The sequence below is a fragment of the Ptychodera flava genome, chromosome 9 (genome assembly GCF_041260155.1).
Source record: "Ptychodera flava strain L36383 chromosome 9, AS_Pfla_20210202, whole genome shotgun sequence".
In the NCBI taxonomy this organism is placed as follows: domain Eukaryota; kingdom Metazoa; phylum Hemichordata; class Enteropneusta; family Ptychoderidae; genus Ptychodera; species Ptychodera flava.
The window spans coordinates 16496822-16519388 of NC_091936.1; the positions used below are offsets into that span (position 1 = coordinate 16496822).

The 22567-nt window shown below is 35.8% G+C and overlaps 1 protein-coding gene across 1 annotated transcript in view; it reads left to right on the forward strand.

Moving 5' to 3' along the window:
- The window catches only part of LOC139140153 (vacuolar protein sorting-associated protein 41 homolog), a 70512-nt gene that overhangs the window by 18671 nt on the left and 29274 nt on the right, over positions 1-22567 (forward strand). Inside the window, exon 7 of the mRNA XM_070709209.1 lies at positions 22153-22272. Within this exon, the coding sequence (XP_070565310.1) occupies positions 22153-22272 (120 nt within the window). The remainder of the gene's footprint in view (positions 1-22152; positions 22273-22567) is intronic.

Consider the following 22567-nt stretch of genomic DNA (forward strand, 5'->3'; position numbering starts at 1 on the left):
GTTGCACTTCTGGCATTTATCATTGCATGCAATGCCAGACAATATTTTATGAACGTTTTACATTTCGTATGCTTTGGTATGTGTTTCAAAGCTGTCACCATTTTTTCTCCAGTGTCCCTTGATACTGATATTTATGACTGAGCACAGGCTGCGTACAGCATAACATTTGATAAGTACCTGGATGAAACAAATCATTCTGGTATAGCCTGTAGTCATTTACAGAGTTTACGAAATGTATGGTTCGTGCCACGTGCTGCGTGATGTGTTCCACGAACAAATAGCACGTACATGGTCACTCATATCAGGCAAGAGTAATTAAATTCTTTGTTTCATGTCCATTCAAAATTTTGAAAAGTGCCGCAGGTTAGCGGTTCAAAAAAACACAATGAAAATTTTAAATTTGCAAGTTTTATATTGGTTGTTTTCATGTAACTTGAGTCTCAAGAATCAAGGCAGAGACTTCTTGTCTACTACGATAATTTGTCGACAGTGTGACTTTTGATAAATTTTGTTGAGAAAGGTCCATGGGCAGAAAAGCTCTGCAGTAAGTCCTATTCAAGTACACTGTGCGTTTTTTTTCATAAAACCTCCAAAGACCTACATATGTGCGGACGCAAGACAAAGAGTTTAATTAGCTTGGCCCTATACAGCCTAGCAATGTTGCTGTGCTCTGCATAATACCATTCCAAGCAGAACAAGACATAAGGACTTGTATTTCATACAGGAAAGGTCGAGTATCTTTGCCATGATGTAAGTGACCCTACTCTTTGAGTTATTAACAGTAAAAGCTCATCCCAGAAGCGCTGCCGTAGACTTTAATCCTGTATCAAAAGTTTAATCCTTCAGTAATGAGATTTAGATGTAAATACGGTGGAAATATGAGTAGGTCAGTTGCCCCTCCAGTGTGCTTATTACATGATCCCGTCGAAAGTTGAGAATGAAAGTGAGTTCAGTAAAGTCACAGAGACTTGCCTTGGAGAATGAATACCGTGTCAAAGAACTTCAAAGTGGATTTTTTGTTGTTGTGATACAGTTAAATAGAGAATCCTTAGCCATCTCACTCTGCTGTTTTCAAATGCCATCTGTGGATGTGTGTAAATTTACAGCCACGGGAACTGCAAGTTTCACTTTTATAGATCAAGATAGGAGTCTTGCCAAGATAGTACCATCACGGTCCCTCGAGGGACTGTGGTACCATGAAAAAGATGTTAGTCTCTCTTCTATCAGTATCGAGAGTAGCTACAAAATCAGTGTTGCAAACATAGCTGATGAATTTACAAAGGCTTAAGTGTGAGTATAAATTGTGGTATCCACTCAACGAGATCGGACATACTGCAGTCAAGCAGAGTAGAATTGCAACAAAACATGAAACATTAAGAGAACATTTCTCAGGGGCTTGTGCCTAAAAAAAAATTTGTTGTAAGTTTCATCATCCTGGGCAACTCTTGGCAACAGGCAGTACAGGTAACCATAGGCAATAAGCTGTATAACGTTTATCAGACCACAGTCCTTACACACACACAGTCCCTTGTATCAGACCAACAGATTAGTGTACCCACAAGGGGTGTCCCTCTTCAGTCCAATGCATTCAATGGTATTCATATTGAGACCTGCAATAAATAAATATTGAGTCTGCAGTAATGTCTTCAATTCTATGGCAAACTCATGATTCCAGGTATCATTCTAGGACAAGGTCATTGCCGTGATATGCAGAATGTAAACAAATTGACCTTTGACATCCGGAGATCACCACAGGAACTTGCCCGTGTTTGTTCTGCACCTGTTTTGACTTATTGCCTCAGATGGTTCAGAGTTAGTGTCAAATTCACCATAAAAACAACATTTATGACAAGTCTATAAAATCAGTGTGCAAGGGAGACATCCTGAGAACTGGAACCAAGTCTTATTGCAATAAATATTTGTGATCCAACAGGGTAGACCTCACATGAAGTAAAGTTTAACACAGGGCTCAGGATGAATTAAAATAGCCTTGCATTGATCAATGAATACTGGTGTGAACATGGTCAAGGTTTTACCCATTTGCAAAATTATGTTTATCCCATGATAATGAAATTTGCAGCAAAATACGTCGGTCTTTCGAAATTGTCTCACTGTGACCTTACAGTATGACTGATTTGCTACATACATGTATTATATATTTACTATTTCCAGTTTCCCACATGACATTTACTGTTACCAGTTTCCCACATGTGACAGTGACATGTAAACCAAACCAATAATAAACCTGTCAGTGGCATGTTTACAACAGGTCTGCTGAGACCTTACACATGCCTACGAATCGGAAACCATTCTTGCCAACAGACAATTTTTATGACCAGGGAAGAATTTCTTCAGTATTCCAGTGCGCTTTTTTTGTCCTGGCATGTTCCAGATGTGCAAATTTACCTGGCAGTTTATATCTTGTGGTGAATGGTTACAATTCAATGCTGATTTTACAAGATTTACCTGAGTTTACTGCAGTACTTGTATATAACGAGTATATATATACCGGTATATACAATATATACAGTGTACACTACCAAAGTATACAGTGTCCTCGTGGGAAATTACAGTGTTCAATGCCAAAAGCAGATCTATAAATGATAACACAAATTACTTCAAGTGTACAAAATGTCACAACCAAAACAAATATTCTTTATTGAATTTCAACACCACCTAAGACTGCATGGTACGTCCCAACTACATGTATGTTCATTAAGAATGACCTAAGGATAATTTGGTTTTGTTTGTTTGAAGATTGCAGGATGCATGAAACTTAAGATATATACAGTAAATATATATTATTATTATTATTATAAACTTTATTTCGGACTCATTGTCCATATAACAACAAAAGAAAATCTGGTGATAAATATACACAGCTTGGTTAAGTTATACAAAAAGAAGCTTATTCCATAACTGTATCATTTCAGAGTTTAAATATAATGAGTCATACACACATCGTACAATATCATTACTGCTTCTTAGAAGTCTTTGCTTTAAACCATAAATTTGCCTTCGCAGCAAGGCATCAAAGTTATTGATTCTGTTAGATATAAACATAGAGCTTGCACTACTACGTTTATCATAACCCAATAAAAGACGAGCAGCATTATTATAAGCAACTTTCAATTTCCTCATAATATTAACAGAATATTTCATCCAAATTGGACCGCCATACAATTGATAACAATATGTTTTGAAAAGAACACTCTTGACTCCAAAGGTACATCGAGAAAATTTTCTCATAAGCATATTGGTTTATATATATATATATATATATATATATATATATATATATATATATATATATATATATATATATATATATATATATATATATATATATATATATATATATATATATATATATATATATACCGTACTCATATAGAAACCGTCCTCTCTGTGCCAAAGTTCAGAGATTGCCATAAAGCCATTATGGTGATAACGGGAGGGCACATTGTATACATTTTGTGTGTGTGTGTGTATATATATATATATATATATATATATATATATATATATATATATATATATATATATATATATATATATATATATATATATATATATATATATATATTAATCAATTAATTACCGAGGGTCTGCCAAATACTACAACAGTTACTATTCTCCTACTCTCTAGAAACTAATATTTCTCTTCTATGTAATGTCCAGTGGAAATGATAAACTTAGAATTTATCTTAGTCACTTGTGCAGCGATGATATCGATCATCATTTTCACCATCCTACAAAAAGCCTTACATGTGACATAAATTATGTCCAGTTGGTACTTTTAATTTTAATGTGAATAATTTCTCTATCCATTCAAGTCTCTTAGTGCAAATCCCCTCACTTGTACGATGGTTAAAATATATCTAGTTCAGAGTACACTGTCCAGAACATTGACATAGTGCAGGCATGTACACTGAGTACTGGCTGCATCGGTGTTGGCTGTGTGTGGGACCACAGTGCTAGCAGCACTGGCTGCGGTCCCGTGCACACAACAGCATAGCCGTGGCCGCACTTTATGTAACCCCCATGCCTGTTATGCATTCTTAATCCTTGGATACATTCGGAACTTGCGCCCTTCTAGACTTCACTAATGGTAGAGTTGACTTTTCAGATCCTCAGATTCAGATCCTCAGATCCTCAGATTCAGATCCTCAGATCTCAGACCTCAGATCCTATAACTTCAGACGCAGATTCGGAATTAAAATTTCACAATTTTCAAAGTTTGATGTAATATACTGATAAATAAAATATAATTTAGATTTGAAAAGGCTTTAGAAATTATTTTATTTCTATCTTGAATCTTGAACTTAAAAACTTCGATCTCAGAATCAGAACGTCATCAGTCGAAGACAGGGTGCGCAATGACTCCACTTGTTATGTCATCACGTGAACGTTTCCTCATAGAGATAAACACACCCGCAATCGACCGCGACGATCATGTAAATGCTGGCTATCGACAGTCCGTATTTTACCATCGTTCGTAATATTGATGGCGAGGGAATATAACTATTAAATCCATGTTGGAGGCCAGTTACCCCGGGCTAAATCAGAATTCAGGGGTCGGAAGAAGCAAATTAGCTAATCTGTAATTGTAGACCGGTGTTCGTTGAAACTTGTTGAGCGAAAATGTTTACGTAGAATTGTTTTTTTTTCATAACTGCCTTGTACATGACATATTCAAATTATTAAATTTAATATTGCAATCATACTGTTAATACGGGTATTGTAAAAGGCTTGTAAATTCGAATCTGCATCTGAAGTTATAGGATCTGAAATCTGAGATCTGAGGATCTGAATCTGAGGATCTGAAAAGTCAACTCTACCCTTCACTAATGGCACACACGCTTATCAAAGACAGCATGATAAAGAATTATGCATGGGTTTATGGCCATGGGTTTCATATTTCATTATCATGTCACCTTTTATGTATTGCCTCTTAAATATAGCATGACACCATGACAGGCCATGTCACCTAGCTTTATGTAATACCTGATATCTTTTTAAAAATTTAAACGTGAACGATATCTATCATAATTTGATGCAAAGAAACCAGACATTGAATTATGCTGGTTTTTTTAATCTGCTTTTTGAGAAAGAAGTATCCTTGCCCTGCCTGCAATCATTAAGTTCCCTTAATATTACCCATGCTTAGGGACCATCTCAAATTCTCGCATATAAAATTCATGAAACAAAATTCCTTCGTTTACATCAAAACCCCCTCGCCCTAAATGAAAGTTCAACAGTTAGAAATGTTGATGCCTGCCTGAGAGTACATGTAGTATTTTGCTATAGCTACTGAAGAACATGTTTACCTTGAACACATTACATCATCAAGTAATAAATCAAATTTGAGTTCTAATCCCCATCAGTATGACATGAACGAGTTTTAAATAGTTGCAGCAAAATTTGTTCATAAAAGTGTGCAGTTTTTGTTTAATTTTTTACACACAATGTAAAGAGAACTTGTACTCAAAAAATAAAAGTGTAAAAGTGAAGTTCACTACTTGAACAGAGGTCAAACCCACTCCCCCCGTAAACGAATAAATTGTACTTTTTTAACTTTATATGCGACAATCTGATACAGTCCCTCAGTATACATGTAGAAATCTTTGTAAAATACATGTCAAGTGGATGGCAGATGAAAGTCTGTAATTTTTCATGCTGTGTATACATGTATAAAGTCAATCTGAAAAACTTTTTTTTTAAGTCAAAAAGTGAATTATATCAAGCCTAAACATCACCCTTTCAAATTTACATGTTCTGATTTTCATGCCTACAAGTCTGTACATTTTGTCGATTAATGGATCATTTTATGTTTGTCGTCTTTTAAGCCATTTATGTTTCAGCAAAGTCTATAAAATGTTTGATAAAACCTACTTGTCTCACAAGAGAAAAGTCACAAACAGATTTTTAGCGACAAAGTTACGTAACTGAGGAAGCTTATAGAGTTGGGAGAGGCAAAATTGACGTCATTTCCGTCAATAACTTCCGTAAAACTATTTTGTCACACCACGTGATCAGTGTTATCTAACGACTATAGCATACCATTCACGCTGCACACTCACAATCAGCGAAAATACCAGATCGTGTTGAATTGACATTATAATTGAACTTGTGAGCGTACGTGTGAGTGTATTGGCTTACATGTAAATGCGATAGACAATGATGTATTTACGTTAGAACGTCCATGCTCGATCAAATTGTTTTTGTTCTGTCAGTGTAAATTACGAGATTGGTGGATGTTGACGGACATCTTGCGTGCGTTTGGTTCTGACAAAGTGACATGCATGTCGTTTCGATCTCCTTTTTACAGTGCAGGGGAGAATGAATTACGTTCCTCATGGGTTTCAAATGTGTCAAAAAAATACGAAGTTTTGAGTGGATTTACGATTTCGTTTGTAAAATTACGAGCGAAAATTTCAGCTTCCCATTTCATCGGCGCGACCGTGCAAGAAACCTCAGTCTCCTACTACCTCCATGATCACATGTTGTACCACACAATTTTGAAAGGCCGGCCTCTGAAACACTCAGTGTGTAAGCGTGTGGAAATTTGCGTAGTGTTTTTTCTCATTTAATTTGGCAAATTATCAGCAAAAACCTCAATAATTCAAGGTAACCCTTTCTTCTCAATCGCTTCCTGGAGTTTCAAAGTCATACCAACGAAAATGAGTGAAAAATTTTGATGCAAAAATCATGCATCGGCGAGAGCATTAAGCGTAAGCGTATAGAGACTGAGAGTATTCATACAAAAATAGCCCATGATATGAGCTTGGTTTTCCTGTTTTTCGTTTGAATTTTGGCCAAATAGTCGCTTTTTAGCGGGTTTTGAAATTTTTAGAGCATCTAAAAATATTAAAATGACTTTTCATCAACAAACAAAATAAAAAAGTAAGAAATTCAATTATTTATCTGCAAAATAAAAATATTTTTGGCATGCTGAATCATGCAGCTAAAAAGTGAACAATCAATGTTTTGGACGAGTACATACGTGTGAGTGATTTTTCGCGGGGATTCCCCGACCGTTCATTGCTGTGACGCTCGAATACGCAGTCAGTTTCTGCACAGTCCCTCTATAGAGGGACTGTGGTTTCTGTGGAACGGGATGAAATTTTCTTTCAGGCGAGGCGTTTAAAGTTACTCTTGAGAAAAGTTACTTATTTATCAGTTGTTGTTTTACTGTTTCATGAGACATGTTTCTGATTCAATCACTTGTTGACATGAAAAACAACGATATTAAGTACTCTTTTTCAACAGACTTTTAGTAGTAGCCGCAGTACAGCAGTCAAAATACTATCGTTTTCAAACTACATTTTGAGTAAACTTTGTAAATGAACATTCTGAACCATCGTGTAATGTTATGCTTGGAATTTTGTTGCTTTTGAGGTTTATTCGTGGTTTTTTGTTTCTTTCCATCATCAAACATTGACAAGTAAGCTTGTAAAACTAGCCTTAAATCACTTAAATTAGAATTATGTGTTACTTTCTGGTTTTGTAATATGTAAAGAAATAATAATTGATTTATTTTCTTTTGATCCTTTCCACTTATTGGTATTTTTTCCTGGTTTAAAGTTACTAATATCTACAATCTTAGAAAAAATGAAATGATCTACAATCTTACTAGTAGTAGTAGTAGTAGAAAAAATGAAACGATTGATTTAATAAAAGAAACTTATTGTGACACAGTTCAGTCATTTTCATAACTCTGGTTCAAAATTCAGTGTGCTATACTCATATCTTGGCAGTGCTCAACTCCTCTGTCATAGTATCTGCAATTGAAGAATAAATTCACATAGAATAATTTGTAAATGTAAATCAGTGCTGTTGAAGATTATTTAATTGTCAGGGTGTTGCCAAATCTTGTGTGTATATAAGTATGTCCGGTTCTGAGATGAGCTGTATTGGCATACAAAAGGAATTTGTTAATAACTGACAATTTAATTAATACAGTCAATTTTGAAATTTACTCAAAATTTCTGAGACTGAATTTGTAACTTTACTAAGAATTTTCGGAAGCTAGAGGGGAAACAGACATACCAGTGTGATGGGCGGACCAGAAAGTCCATGGAAATCAAGCAGGTTGTTCTTACATGAACATTGCTGTTTGGTGTGTTGATTTGTAACACACTATGCTAACATGTTTCAACACCCAAGGAAACATTTGCAACTTTATAGTCAATGCGACATATTAATAAATTATTTTAATTTTGTATCGGAATATCACAAAACAATGTTGTGATCATCGCATTCCAGCTAGCTGTTATGAGTAAGCATGTGTACTTGGCTGACCGATCAAGTTTCTGCAAAAACTCATTTCACCATCAATGACAAGCTAAAGTGACGTCTTTAATATGTCCATTCAATATCCAAAGAAAATCAAGGCTATCAATGACACGCAGAAAGTTTGTTTAGAATTATATTTTCGTTTTAAACTACAGTTCTTTGATGCAGTGTGGTCGTCTGGCAATCCATCATCACGGCAGATGTAGTGCATGCAATACACAGTCCACACTGTCCAATCATGCGTGCTTGTTTTCCTGTTATAATTCAATACGTCGGTTTCGAGTTGTCAGAAAACGCACAAATTTTTAACATCGGTCGCATGGGGGCGCTCGAGATTTTGCTAAAGTGAGGGCTAACATTTTAGTCATGGAAGGAAGTCGCAACATCACGCGTGAAGACGTCTGCAAAATGAACATGAAAGAGCTACGAGAATTTTTAAAAGCAAGCAAGATTCCCCTTTCCAAAGCTAAAAAGGCTGAGTTGGTAGAGCTTGCTGAGAAATCTGTTGACCTTGGATTAGAAACTAATGTAAAACATGTGAAAGAGGCTCCCCACCATAAGCTTACTATCCAAAATGTTTGGGGTTTTTTGTGTCGAGATTGTGTTTGATTCGTTTTGAATAAGTGTTCCTACATTCTTATCCGATTGTTTCTGTTAATAAAAATGTTTGTTTCGTTTCGGATATTTGTAGGGAAGTTTTGATTTGTGTGTACGGTAACGTTTTGTTTGTGTGGGGAAAGCTTATGGCGAGACGCAGCCGGGCCTATGGTGTGACAAAGTTGATAGAGTGGCCCTTTGACGCTTGCGTTTCGAAACCCGAGTGTGGTTTCTCATCAGTCGCAGTGTAGATTCTTTCCTTAGTTTGTGTTTGTGAAAATTTATTTTAATGCATTTTAATGATCTTGCTCTTCGAGTAGCGAGGCAAGTTCCCGTTTTACATGCGTTGGCAAGACGCCGACATCGAGACTGTTGCCGTTTCGTTTAGTATTATAAGAATCATCGCCCTCGAATAAGGTCGAACAATATGGCTCACGCTTATGTTTTGGCAATGTGTCCGTCGAATTCGGCAGAAAATCACACGAAACGAGCGATTTTGAAGCAAATTGAGTACCAGGTATGAATTTTGAGAATGATAGGGAACGATCGACGGTTACATGATAGATGAACTTGAACTTGCTACTTTTCACAGTAAAATCGAACGTCGAAGATGACATGGTGGCGTAATCCCTATAGGCCTATATAGGAAATATAGTCATTTGGTTTCCTGACATACTTTTTCTCAGGCATATGTACACATGTCTATGGGGCGCATAGTCTGAGAGCGGAATAGATCACAAACATGTGGAAACTGTTAGGTATCCAGCTAAGTTCACGTCGTATCCTTATCCATTTCGATCTCAGGCGTTTCTCTTTCTTAACATCGGGGAAACGGTGGAAGGTCATGCTATTCATCTATGGGTATTTGTCGAGTTTGCCGGCTTTGCAGTAAAAGTTTGGCATAGTCAAACGCTTACGGTGACAACAGAGCAGATGAAAGTAGACTAAACTTAGGTTAGGAATACGGAGTCTGTGTTATCGCAATATACGCAGACCGGAGTCCAGAAAGTAGCCCTCACTTCCGGTCAAAGGAAGAGCGCCCCTAGTGGCGAAAGCTTAAAATCCTTGAATTACCGCACGGTCTTATAGTAACTCGAAACCGACGTATTGGGTCAGAATTTTGTAGCAAGGAACATACAAAATCTTGCAAAGAAATCAATTTGGATGATCTATGTTGATCTATGCAAATTCCAAGTTTGGTGGACATGTGAAAATTATGTTTTTTGCCTTCATGTACAAGATGGCATGTTTACCAAGCTGGACGCTCACTGCTAAAAAAACAATAGGTTTTATTACAGTTTCACATTTCAACCTTTTCTTTGCATCTTTCTCAGCAACATTCCCCAAACCTCTCTCCTTGCATCCCTACCGCTAAATGTACTGAGGAGCACAGTGTCATATCATTGACGCTATTTTTTTCTGTAGCTTCAGAGAATAAACTTTCATATGTTGAGAGGGGTTATCAAATGTTTGTTTGTAACAGACTAATAAGATAAAATGTATTCGCTAAACTTGTATTTCCACTTGGATCTTTTGTCCAAAAATCATAATTTGGTGTAAATGAGTAATTTGATAAAACAAAGAATAATTAATTTATGCCTATAACCATATCACAATCTAACATTGTCTTAGGGAGTATATTTCTAATTGTTTATTACAAAGGACTCCCTTAGACATGCAGACAATTACAGCAAGTTGGACTGGGCCAACTGTTCTCTCTGAGTATTGTAAATTTTTTGCGCCAAAATTCTAGTGTAGTATTTTACCAATTTTTATGAATTTTTCTGTAATTTTCATAATAATTTTGGACATAATGGACATCACATTTCATTGGCTTCAGTTTTTCATCAAAATTTTGGAAAAAATCTGAAAAAAATTGACTGGGGCATATTTCATAAAGGCGACAAAAATTGACTTTGGCGCTCGAAAGGTTAAATTATTTTTGTGCAGTATGGTATCAGTAGCTTATGTTACATGTATTGTATGTACCAGTACAGCCTGTATTTTCGAAATTCCTTCTGAGATATGAGGTTGATGTTTTTGAATATTTAAAACTATAGCTACGTCTAAGACTGAGACAAGTTACTGTTGCCGAGCATTGCTGATCAGTTAATCACCTTTGGGTGAGGTCATCACCCGGATGTCTCTGAGAGCCGTTGTCTTGTCAGCTGCATCAATTTTTCATCCGTGATAAAAAATTCCGAGCTCAGTGGGAATTATCTGAGTGCTTAAAGGTGCAATCTTTCTTGTCTTTGTTTCATAATCGACGGTGTGTGGGATCATGTAGCAGAGACAAATAACCTCGCCAGGTTGTATTTTGATAACTGTTGAGGATTAAAGTGCCTGTCTGAGTATGAATCTGAATAATAATGACGTTTCCATCGGAGGGGGGGATGAGGGGGATGAAATAAACTGTATAAACTGTACGTGTATGGACAGTATGTGGGTGTCTTCGTACAAATGATGTCACTTGTTAATAGTTCCATTTGCTTTGAAAATACTGCCAAAGATCAGGCATTACTTTTTAATAGGTTAACTGAGGTTCACCTAGAACGTGAACGAAACAAAGTCGCTGACTATTTTTGGTTGTGTGTGTGTTTGACCCCTGAAATATCTCATCCCTAGTATGACCACTTTCAAAATATCCGTCCAGCTTACATGATTTTTAGAGATGCAAAGAGTCAAACAAGCTGTAAGATTGACCCTTACATGAAAAACATTTAATCGTGACTTTCTTTTACCCTTTGACTAACAACGGTTTTGTCCGAAAATTTTAAATTTAGTGATGAGGCAGGGTTTATGTACAGGGAAATGGGCAGTTAACAGTGTATGCCAGAAACACACGTCTCTGTCAAAATATTGTCAACATAATGCTGTTGGTTAATTGCAGTCATAAATTTAATACTGTCATTGACATAATTTTAATATGCCTATTTTAAAATTCAGTTCTGTCAGGAATATCTTCTTAAAGTTTATTACCGGTGTTACTGTGAAAGCAATTCATGAGTTTATATAAAGAACTACGTAGGAAATTAAAAAATGTGGAAGATTCATTTTGACATTGTAAATGGGTGTTTTAATTGTGACAATGCATGACTCATCTTCGTTAAAAGATGTAAGTTTTTCTTATAGTGTGGATCAAGACATCAATTAATTAAAAGTAGACTATTTTTATTAAAGGTAGATGTAGAATCCATCCACAGAACAAATATTCTGACTCAGAATTTTCACAAAACTTTCCTGTCTGCTGCTTGTATTTACTCATTTTGAAGCCTGTGGATTTATAAAGTTTTGTTGTTTTTTGAAAAATGGAAATTTATTTTTTCCCTCATATTTTTTCACACATACCGTAGAATATGGTAGCCATTTTGAATTCAGATTTTGTTAAATCTTACAGTAATTTGTTTCTCCGATACCCAAATTTGCCTGGTAACCCCTGACTTTTTATTATTGATTTTGAAAGAGATTGGTTTGCAGTTTCCTTGAGAAAATTTGGAGGAAATGTTCAAGACATAGTTTTTAGGCGCAAATCAGATATAAAAATACATGTAGCAACTCCTTTCATTGTTCAGAAGTAAGTGTGAAGCAACTGATTGAGAGAGAAAGACTTCATTTTATATGAGTATTTCGGATGTTGGTTATTTCTTGCATTCAGGAGAGAAAGACATGCCTATCATTGTTTTTGAGCCACTTGAGAGCTATACATGTATATATGTGTATAAATATTCTACACTTGTCAACTGTGATTTTCAGGAAATTTACAGCCTCAAATTCACATTTCGCCATGAAATGACAGATTTCACATGACAGGCAGGTACAAGTTATTCCCCAAGTTTTTATCATGTCATCCATCTTCATACTGCGTTTTGTGATTGGGAAATAGAAAGTGCTGTTAAGATGTCTCTGAGAAAAGGATGTACATTTATTACAGCTTGTGTGTCCCAAGAGATGAAGCAATACACTGAGACATATCTTTTGCGACTAAAAGATTGACTGGCAGTACGGATGATGCCCTTAGAACTTAAAACAAGCTGATAGAACTGGTTTATGTAGATACTATGTGTACAGAAGTTTTGAAATTAAAAAAATCTATTGAGAAAATCAGTAAATAATAATTGAAATGGATACTACCAAAAGATCAGTGTTCTGTGAAAACAATGAACAGTGAACATTGCTAATGGATACTAGGCGCTATATAAATTATTTATCCTATTTATTTATCCTATTTAATATTTTTAGAAAAGGGCTTTAGGAGCAACCAAGCCTTGAAAAAATTTCTTTCTGACAGAAATGAGTGTCTTCTATCAGTCAGGTCAAAATCCCTCAGGGAAAATGATAAAGCAAAGGCTGCTGGTAGCAGAAAGTAAATTGAAAATGGGTAAATATTTTTGAACCAATATTTAATGTTTGATTTTATCTTCACGGCCAAGCTAGTGTCTTTCTAAAATATTGATGTACAGTAATCCTTTGACTCATTGTTTCCTGTTATGTCACCTGTCACATAGATTCTGGTGAATTTTGATACTGTAAATGTCGTACTCACTTCTGTACCGTGGATCATAAGCATACTGTAATATTGCCATTTACAAGAATAAATGTTATTGTTTTTGTTATTGTGCATATGAATAAATTTTTGTAAGATGATAATGATATTTATGACAAGTACTCCTGTGAAATTTGTAAAACACAACAGAAGGATACAAAACTAGGATGTGAAAATCATCTGCAGTAAGTACAGCACCATCCAACGCCTGTCATCTGTATCTGTAACTAGACAACAGGTCAGGCTGTTGTATTTCTACCGCAATGCCCTAGCATTGCGTATTGCCCCATTTCCAGTGAAAATTGTAAAGAATCAATACTCTACCTTTCACTGCAGTTTTCAGATAAGTGCTCACTGTTTACCTATATTGTAAAATGTTTACCCAACCAAAAACTTGAAAAATAAAAATCTCCTTTTAATACATGTCATAGTTCCGTTAGACTATCACTATAGTAAAAGAGACACAGCGATATCACAGTCAAGGGTTATTTATAATCATGAAACATGTTAAACAATAAAGTAATTTTACTTTATCTCCTTAGCATCTGTTTTATGGGAATGCAATCTACACTTTTCAATCTGCAAAGAAACTCTATCCAACTTTGTGATTACAATGATCAGCCAATGTGAGTCGCTGGAGCTGAGGTAGACTCTCCACAGTCGCTGTGCCTTGTTTTGTGCACGCCGCGATGGGTCTGCATTCGAAGGCTGTGCAGCTGTGAGCACGCGCTGCCAGACACAGCGACTGTCCGTTCTTGCAAGGATATGAATATTCATAAGGGTAGTGACGTCAAAAGAAACACCTATCTAACTGGGCGGAGAGAATATATACTAGTAGCTGGTAGACCTATATACGCTGTATGTTTTTATTTTTCATTTTTCATTTTATTTGGCTATGGTACTTGTCATTTTTGTTTTGATTAACGGATGCGTAGAGTTCTATAAAGTACCCGGATCAGGCAGAAATCCGACCGGTCGCTTGCAAGAACGTCCAGACCCTGGGATTCGCGTCGCGTCTCTGAAGGGCGCGCGCGTGTTCCAACAGGGAAGAACGCGAATCGCAGGGTCTCTGCCAGACTAGAGCTGAGGGTGTTTATCTGTCTTAGTAATCGGTAGACAATCTGACGTTGTGACGGCATTTATGAGATGGTATGAAGAAGGGGAAAATGCATGGAATATCTCTGGAGGATATTGCGTGATAATTTTTGGCTCCATGCCTTGGCTGACTTCTCATCAAATTGACAGACTCCCTCACTGCATATGATAAAATAAAATATTATGAATGAAATATAGAATGCCATAAAAATTCACACACTACTTGCTTGTTCCAGGGGCTTTGATCCATGCAAATTAACAACTATAGGGTAAAACAGCCTGCATAGCTATGAAATAGCGGAAAAGCAAGTGACTGGTTTTCCTTGTTAAGACATACATGTACGTGAAGTGTACGGATGTGCTATTGAAAACTTGCTGTTCTACGGAACCAAAGTTAAATTTCTTGAGTTTTTAGTGCGTGTTCTAGTATTACTATGGCAAATCTCTCATGGAGGCCAAGTACTTCTGCTGCTCTGTACATTTTAAAGTGAAAGTTTTACATTTGGAATAAGATGAGTTCATTATCTGATGTTGGCATCTGTCACATTCCATCTCTGGAAGTGTCGTGTAATACTATTTGTATTTATTTATGCATATTCATGACCATAATTTGAATATGCAATTAATATGATAATTATTTGTGATCAATGGAAACTGTGAGCCTTACAAACTGTAGATATACGCAAGTTTTTGGAGAGATTGCAGGAATATTTTGTCTGGCGATGAGATGTGTTTAACCTAGTATGAAAGATGATACTTTTTTGATGAATTACTTTAATACAAGCATCAACAGTAAGCAAAATTTCCATCTCCGTTCAGTATGGATGTAGTAACATTTACCTGTGCTATCGATACATGTACAAAATGATCTTTGACAGAAGTATTTAAAGTGAAAGACAGTCCATTCCTGATGCTACACGTGTTTTTGCCCAAACTGCATAGAAACTCTTCCAATCAACAACGTTTATGATTCATTTGTTATGCCAGAGCTGCCATTGTAGGTTACTATGTTAAATATGCATTATTTTGGTACAGCTGATACATAGCCACTAGATTCCATCACTTTTACTGTAATAAGCTGTGTACCATTAGCTCCTAAAGGTCTGTGTTATTTTCATAAAAGCAGCTGTTTCACCACAAAGTAAACCCTGCCTTCATCAACATGCGTATTCATTTCCATACGTGGTACAGAAGTTAAGTTTTTCAACAGACAGTGTGTTTCATCAAAGTGCTTGTGTATAGCTTTCATCAAAGCTCTTACAACATTTAGTCCTGTGATTCAAATCTTCTGTATGTTCTCTGTTCCATATTTTCAGATATTTTGTTTTTTGTAAGACATAGTTTGTGGATATTTGATTTGACTCAAAGCTTGCTGTGATTTCAGTGATGTGTTTAATGATCATGCGTTCATTTAAATTTAGCCATGATATTTCACAAATATTTGGAAAGGAATGTTACGGTGAAGATGATTAGTTTGGCAGCTTCCCAGTATCAGCTTTAATGCCATACCTTTGCTAACAGGGGAATTAATCCAAATATACCGTATGACAAGGGAATCATGGCAATTATGTTAATGAGCAGGAACTGAAAGATGCTTTAGAGCATAGTTTTCCAGATATTCATACGATTTATTTTTCCAGATGTGTTAAATTGACTCGCATATAATACAGTGATTCAATTTCTGTAAGATTTTGGCTAATTGCCAGAAGTTTTTGAGAAAAAAGTCTTCATGCTTTGTTGTGATTTCAGACAAATTACTAGCAAAGTGATCAAAAGCACATTGGTTTACTGTTAGGGTCAATTCAAGAAACTAATCTTGAATGTTCTTGTATTGTACTTTGCTGCAATGCTTTCTTGTTGATAAATACTGTCTCTTGCTAGAAATTGGCGATAGAATGTCGAGCAAATGTGAAGCAAATTCAGCTTTTGATGCTTGTTCAGAGTTTACCAGAGTTTTGTAGCTTTCCAATCACTGCAAGAATTCACCAAATAAACTAGGATTGCATCTCTTTGTTTTGATGATGCTGCTTCAGCCGCAGTCACCAGCTTTGGTACAGTCGAAATTTTGGAAATGCTCAAGGGATGTTTGGATATGTTGTGCATAGCAAGAGACTCGTTGCACCGGTCCAATATGTGCAGCCACAGACAGAATTACCCGCTGCCTTTAATATAAATCATGACACCAGCTTTTACATGTTTGCACAAAGATCACCTGTCTTTCTCATTTAATCATCAATCTCTTTGTAAACCAAAAGAATATCTGTCTTTACTAGACCAAATTTCATTGTATTTTTACCATCGGAACTTTTTATGATGTAATAAGTGTTGTCCTCAGCTTGGGGAAATGGAGGACAGCTGATTTACATAACAATGCATAATTTGCATATCCCTTTGTTGTGAAACTGTTTCCTCTTGTACAGTTATATACATAATAATAGATTCCTCCAAAACCAGAGGGCCCACCCTGAAAAATCGCCTTGTGGAGATTTCTGTAAATGCATTGCAATTTAATCCAACCCAGGTATAAACCTTCATGATGCTCATGTGTAGTTTACCACATCTGAGCACAGCCCCTCCATTTTACCACCGAGGTTATCGCAGTCTAAAAAGTTAATGTTGGCCGTTTTATAATGCACCAAGTTGACGTACAGCAAACTGGTCAATACCCCAGAGAGATTTGGATAGTTGGTATGGTAAACATAGATGCATGAACTTGATAAGGTCACTTGGCTCCCTGTAGATTCAATTTGCATTGTATAAGCACTGAGGCACCTCTTTTCAGTCATTGCCACTGTGTATATCATCAATGTCAAATACAACAGATTATCTTCTTTGCTCTGAACCTTAAGACCTTAGGGGCTTGATTTCCTTTTGTGATAATTTCTGGATTCTTTTTTTTCTTCTGTATATCTGCAGTACAAGATACTCTCAATGCTCTATAATCTATTTCCTGTCACTGGCACTCTTGTGAGTCAAAAATCTGGTTTGAAATAAATCTTGTTTCAATCAGATTAGTTAGTTTTCCCAGAGGCCCATGTAAAGTTGAAGATTTTGCCTTTATAAATGTGCTGCTTCTGTTTTGATGAATGTTTTTTTGTGAAAAAGCACAATAATCAGCTGGAAACACTTGTGCAGTGCAATTTTAATACTTTGTATTCTTGTTGTTTTGTTACATGGTACATTAAAGGGGAAGTTCCCCAAGGATGATTTTTACATATGTGCTAGCTTTGTGGTCATTTACTCCGGAAAAGCTATTTTCACCATTTATAACTCGCGCTATCTTTTACAAAAAACGATAAAATAGTACAAGAAGTTGCCCATGTAATTTGAATCATGGGAAAAAGCTCCAGGCTTGGAGCTTGCATCATGTGATATGGAAGGGACCATCTTTGGACAGGTATGGCCCCCACATTGTCCACTCACAGTAACACAGTAGTAAACAGCAACACAAAATCTGACAGTGGACAGTTTATATAAGTGATTCATCGTTTATGCAAGGATACTCAGTATAAACAAAAGTTATGTAAATACGCACAGCATTGGTTTAGCGTGGATAAGAGGACAATGCCATACCCATGGGAAGATGGTCCCTTCCATATCACAAGATGCAAGCTCCAAGCCTGGAGCTTTTTTCCCATGATTCAAATTACATGGGCAACTTCCTTTACTATTTCTATCGGTTTTTGTAAAAAATCGCACAAGTTATAAATGGCGAAAATAGCCTTTCCAAAGATAGCAAAGATAGCATATTATAATAAAAATCATCCTCGATGAACTTCCCCTTTAAGTGTTAAGTCCTTTCTGGCCGGTGTATACAAGCATATACCGGTATATAAGCAGTGACAATGAAGTTACATGTACAATATCACGCGGCCCGGGTGAAAATTTGATTGGTTCTAAAAAATTTTTAAGGAAATTTTTCCTTCTTTGCTGTCTTGTCTATAATATTTGAGGAAGAATTTTAATCTGTACTTGCTAACCCGCCAGCCTTCAGCTTTACCCCCAAAGCAGTGGTTTATTTAAAACTAGTTGCTTCACCTAGCTTTCATGGCTGCAGAGCTATCCCAGAAAAATGTCAAAGTTTCGCCATCAAACCTTTTACAGGTTAAATGGTAAGATTGAAGGGTTTTATTTTTTTTGCTCACGTGTTCACACACGTGAGCATATATCGCAGCGATGTCTGTCTGTCTGTGTGTCTGTATGTTTGTCTGTCCGTCTGTCTGTCTGTCTGTCTGTCTGTCTGTGTGCTCGATATCTCAAAAACAGCTCATCAGATCAGAATCAAATCTGGTACATACATTCAGTTTGCAAATGGCAAGAACTGATTAGTTTTTGGTGGGTGTGGCTTGTTGGGAATCACATGTATGGTGTAGCTCTGCCCACCAACTCCTTTACTAATTATGTAGATTATGCATTGGGCTTGTCATTAGTTAGTCGTGTCATTCATTGATCCTAATGATTATTCATACTATACTGTATATATGGACCTGTGATAGTAATAAAGATATAGATTTGAACTTGGTCATACTAAGACACAATACAAAGCTGTCTCCGGCCTATTCTGTCTCTCTCTAACCCAAACCTATTCCCAAGTGTGTATCCCACATGGCTTGCTCACGTTTTGCTCATTTGCATAATTAATGATTTTAGAAAAAACGGATGTATATTGACAACAACTGCACACAATTTGATGAGATTTGCTACAAATGTTGATCACACCAAGATATATCAGCTGTGCAAGATATTAAGGTGGTTGGAAAGGCTATTTTTGCACCAATTCTATTCTCAGAGTTAATGTCTTGTTTCAAGTTTAGAATCAAGATATTTAGTTCAAATTTTCAGGATAATTCCCCTAGTTAATATTTTCTCCAAAGAATATAAAAATTGTATATTTGCAGCCATGATTTTGAAATATGACACCAGTAAATATTAAAATTTAATTTTTCATATTTTTTTTACATATTTGAATTTAATAATAATTGGATAGTATTAATATTACCAAATTAATTATAAATATGTTGACACTATTTATTGTAAGATTTGTACGGCAGGATTTGTAAATAAAATTTGTTTTTATGATTTTACATGGGTTTATATATCAAAAAATTATTTAAAATTCTTTCAAATTTCAAAATGTGATTTTTCAAAAAGTACTTCAAATACAGGAAAATTGTGCCGTACAAATCTTATCTGTAACCTTGTTAATAGGCTGTAAAAATTCCATGTCCATATCTCATTTCAAAGTTGGATTAAATTGGTATACAATTATGTAGGAAAACTGTTATTCTGTCAAAAATGTTGAAAACAAGCCATATTTGCACCCCTCTTTTGAAGTCATAGAGCAGTTTTTTGGGTTAATCTCACTTTTGACACCTCTTTGACACTCAAAATGCATTTACAATAGCAGTCACTCACTCTGAATGCCAGCACCGCCTTGTCAAACTTTCCTGGAAAACAGCAAATAATGACTTTCCCTTTTCAAACATTTTATTAAAAGCTAGGGGACCTCTACCATAGTTAATACACTAAGGACCCCCCAACTTCTTCTTATTTGGTCAGTGTTTCAGAAGTTTTAACAGGCTATAACTCTGCAATGCCTTTGTGCCCAAATGTCTAGTTTTTTTAATTCCACAGAGAATGTTGACTACTTTTATATTTTAATAGTTTTGTTGAAATTTATAACTGACGCTCTAGCCTTTCCAACCACCTTAAGGGGTGACGTAAAAGATAATGGATAATTTGCATATTTAATGAACTTTCCTAATTAGGGATATATATCTTATTTTACTTGATCAAAATTGACAAAACTTGGTATGTATATTGAAGATACTATGATTTAACATTATTGAAAGTCATTAAGCATTTTTACTTCGTCAAACTCTTAATTTGCATATTTAATGAACTTTTCAAATTGGGATATTTATTTGAATTGACATGACCAAAATTGATGAAACTTGCTATGTGCATTAAAGATACTACGATATAACATTTATGAAAGTCATTAGGCATTTTTACTTCAGCCAATTACTTATTTGCATATTTAATAAACTTTCCTAATTATATATATATATCTGAATTGACTTGACCAAAGTTGATGAATCTTGCTACATATATTGAAGATACTATAAAACAACATTATTGAAAGTCATTAAACTTTTTTACTTCAGCCAGTTCCCAATTTGCATATTTAATGAACTTTCCCAATTAGGGATATTTATCTGTATTGACTAGACCAAATTTGACGAAACTTGCTATGTACATTGAAGATACTATGATACAACATTGAAAGTCATTAAGCATTTTTACTTTAGCCAATTCCTTATTTGCAAGTTTAATGAACTTTCCCAATTAAGGATATTTACCTGTCTTGACTTGACCAAAGTTGATGAATTGCTTTGTACATTAAAGATACTATGATACAACATTATTGAAAGTCATTTAACATTTTTACTTAAGCCAATTCCTAATTTGCATATTAATGAAAATATTTCAGTCAATCCCTAATTTGCATATTTTAATGAACTTGCCTGATTGGGGATATATACTTGGATTTAGAATTAATCTGTGATGAATATTATTCACAATGTTGATCATACACTTTCAGTGAACATGTGGCAAAGGTTCAAATTTACACATATTAAACTGCAATATATAATGAAACACGTGAGCATTTTCAGTTCATATCTGGTTCAATCCATGACTCACATGCATTGTGGGATTTGCTTTTTTTTGGCCGTAGGAGATTTTGCTTGCTTGTATTGATATATGGTTGACCTGTTGTTCACGTTTGAAAGATTAATACAGTTAAGCAGGTGTTGATCATCATATATGGAAAAACCTTGTCATCACATCCCCCAGAGTTCCATGCCCCGAAAGATGTGATCAGATTTGCCTCCAGGCAAAATTCATAAATGTATTCTTTCATAATTGATAAAATGGGTTTCCTTTGATCACAGTTTTTGGACTGAGAAGAATTCAAGAGCCACCAAAGTTGTCAGTAATTCAGCACAGCTTGGGCAATTCTTTTTTTAAAAGACATTTTCAATGATTGACAAGCTTCAATTTTAAATAGGATTACTGCATGACATTGTTGAGAAGTGTATTGTATGTTCAGATTTATAAGAAGAGAGAGAGATCAGAATATTACCTACTGTAGAATAGATATTTGTGATGGACATAGGGGGACATACCGTACGTTAATATTGATTCAGTGCATGCATGTTTCAGAGGGAGGGAGAGAGAGTGAGAGAGGAGATGGGTTTATATTGATTCAGTCCATGTTTCAAGGGGAGACAGACAGGCAGATATACAGACAGACAGACTGTGCAACAAACATAGAGACACTGAGTATGAAAGAGTGAGACAGATTATCAAATGAGGGACATATTCCATGGGAACGAAAGACAGAGAAAGAAAAGAAGGAAAGAAAAAAAGAGAAAGATTGATTATGTCACAGATGATTCAGATATGAAAGATGATAGTGACGTAGAGACAACTGACTTTCCATGAGTGATAAGCAGTGATTTAAAGACAAACCGAAATGGCGTGTCACTGGTTGAAAGCCGACAAAGGCTGTCAGCATCTGCTTACGTGTTTTTCTCCTCTGCGTCTAATTTCAGCTTGTTCTCAACGAGAGAGGCTGGTTGAATCGATTGAAGACAACGGTTTTACACCAGGGAGAGGGCCAAATTAGAACCATCAAGTGGAGATCGCACTTTATAGCCTGGGCAAATGACTTGGTAAGGATGCAGTTGCCATGGCGACCCCCCACATCGAGGACGGAGGTTCCTTTCTGCGTTGTTGAAAATTTGATGCGTAATTTAGATGCAATGTTATGGGTGAGGGATGGTTCACCGATGATAAGGGCAGAGTCGGTGAGAGTGAGATAGCACTGCGGTGTGTAAAATGCAAAGAATGAGAACTCTCAAAGGAAACGGCAAAAAAAGCAATTTCACATGTATGCTTTCAGAAACTCTATTATTCAAATGAATTCCCAGTGCAGTTAGATTTTTGTTTGCCTGTACACTAGGCCAG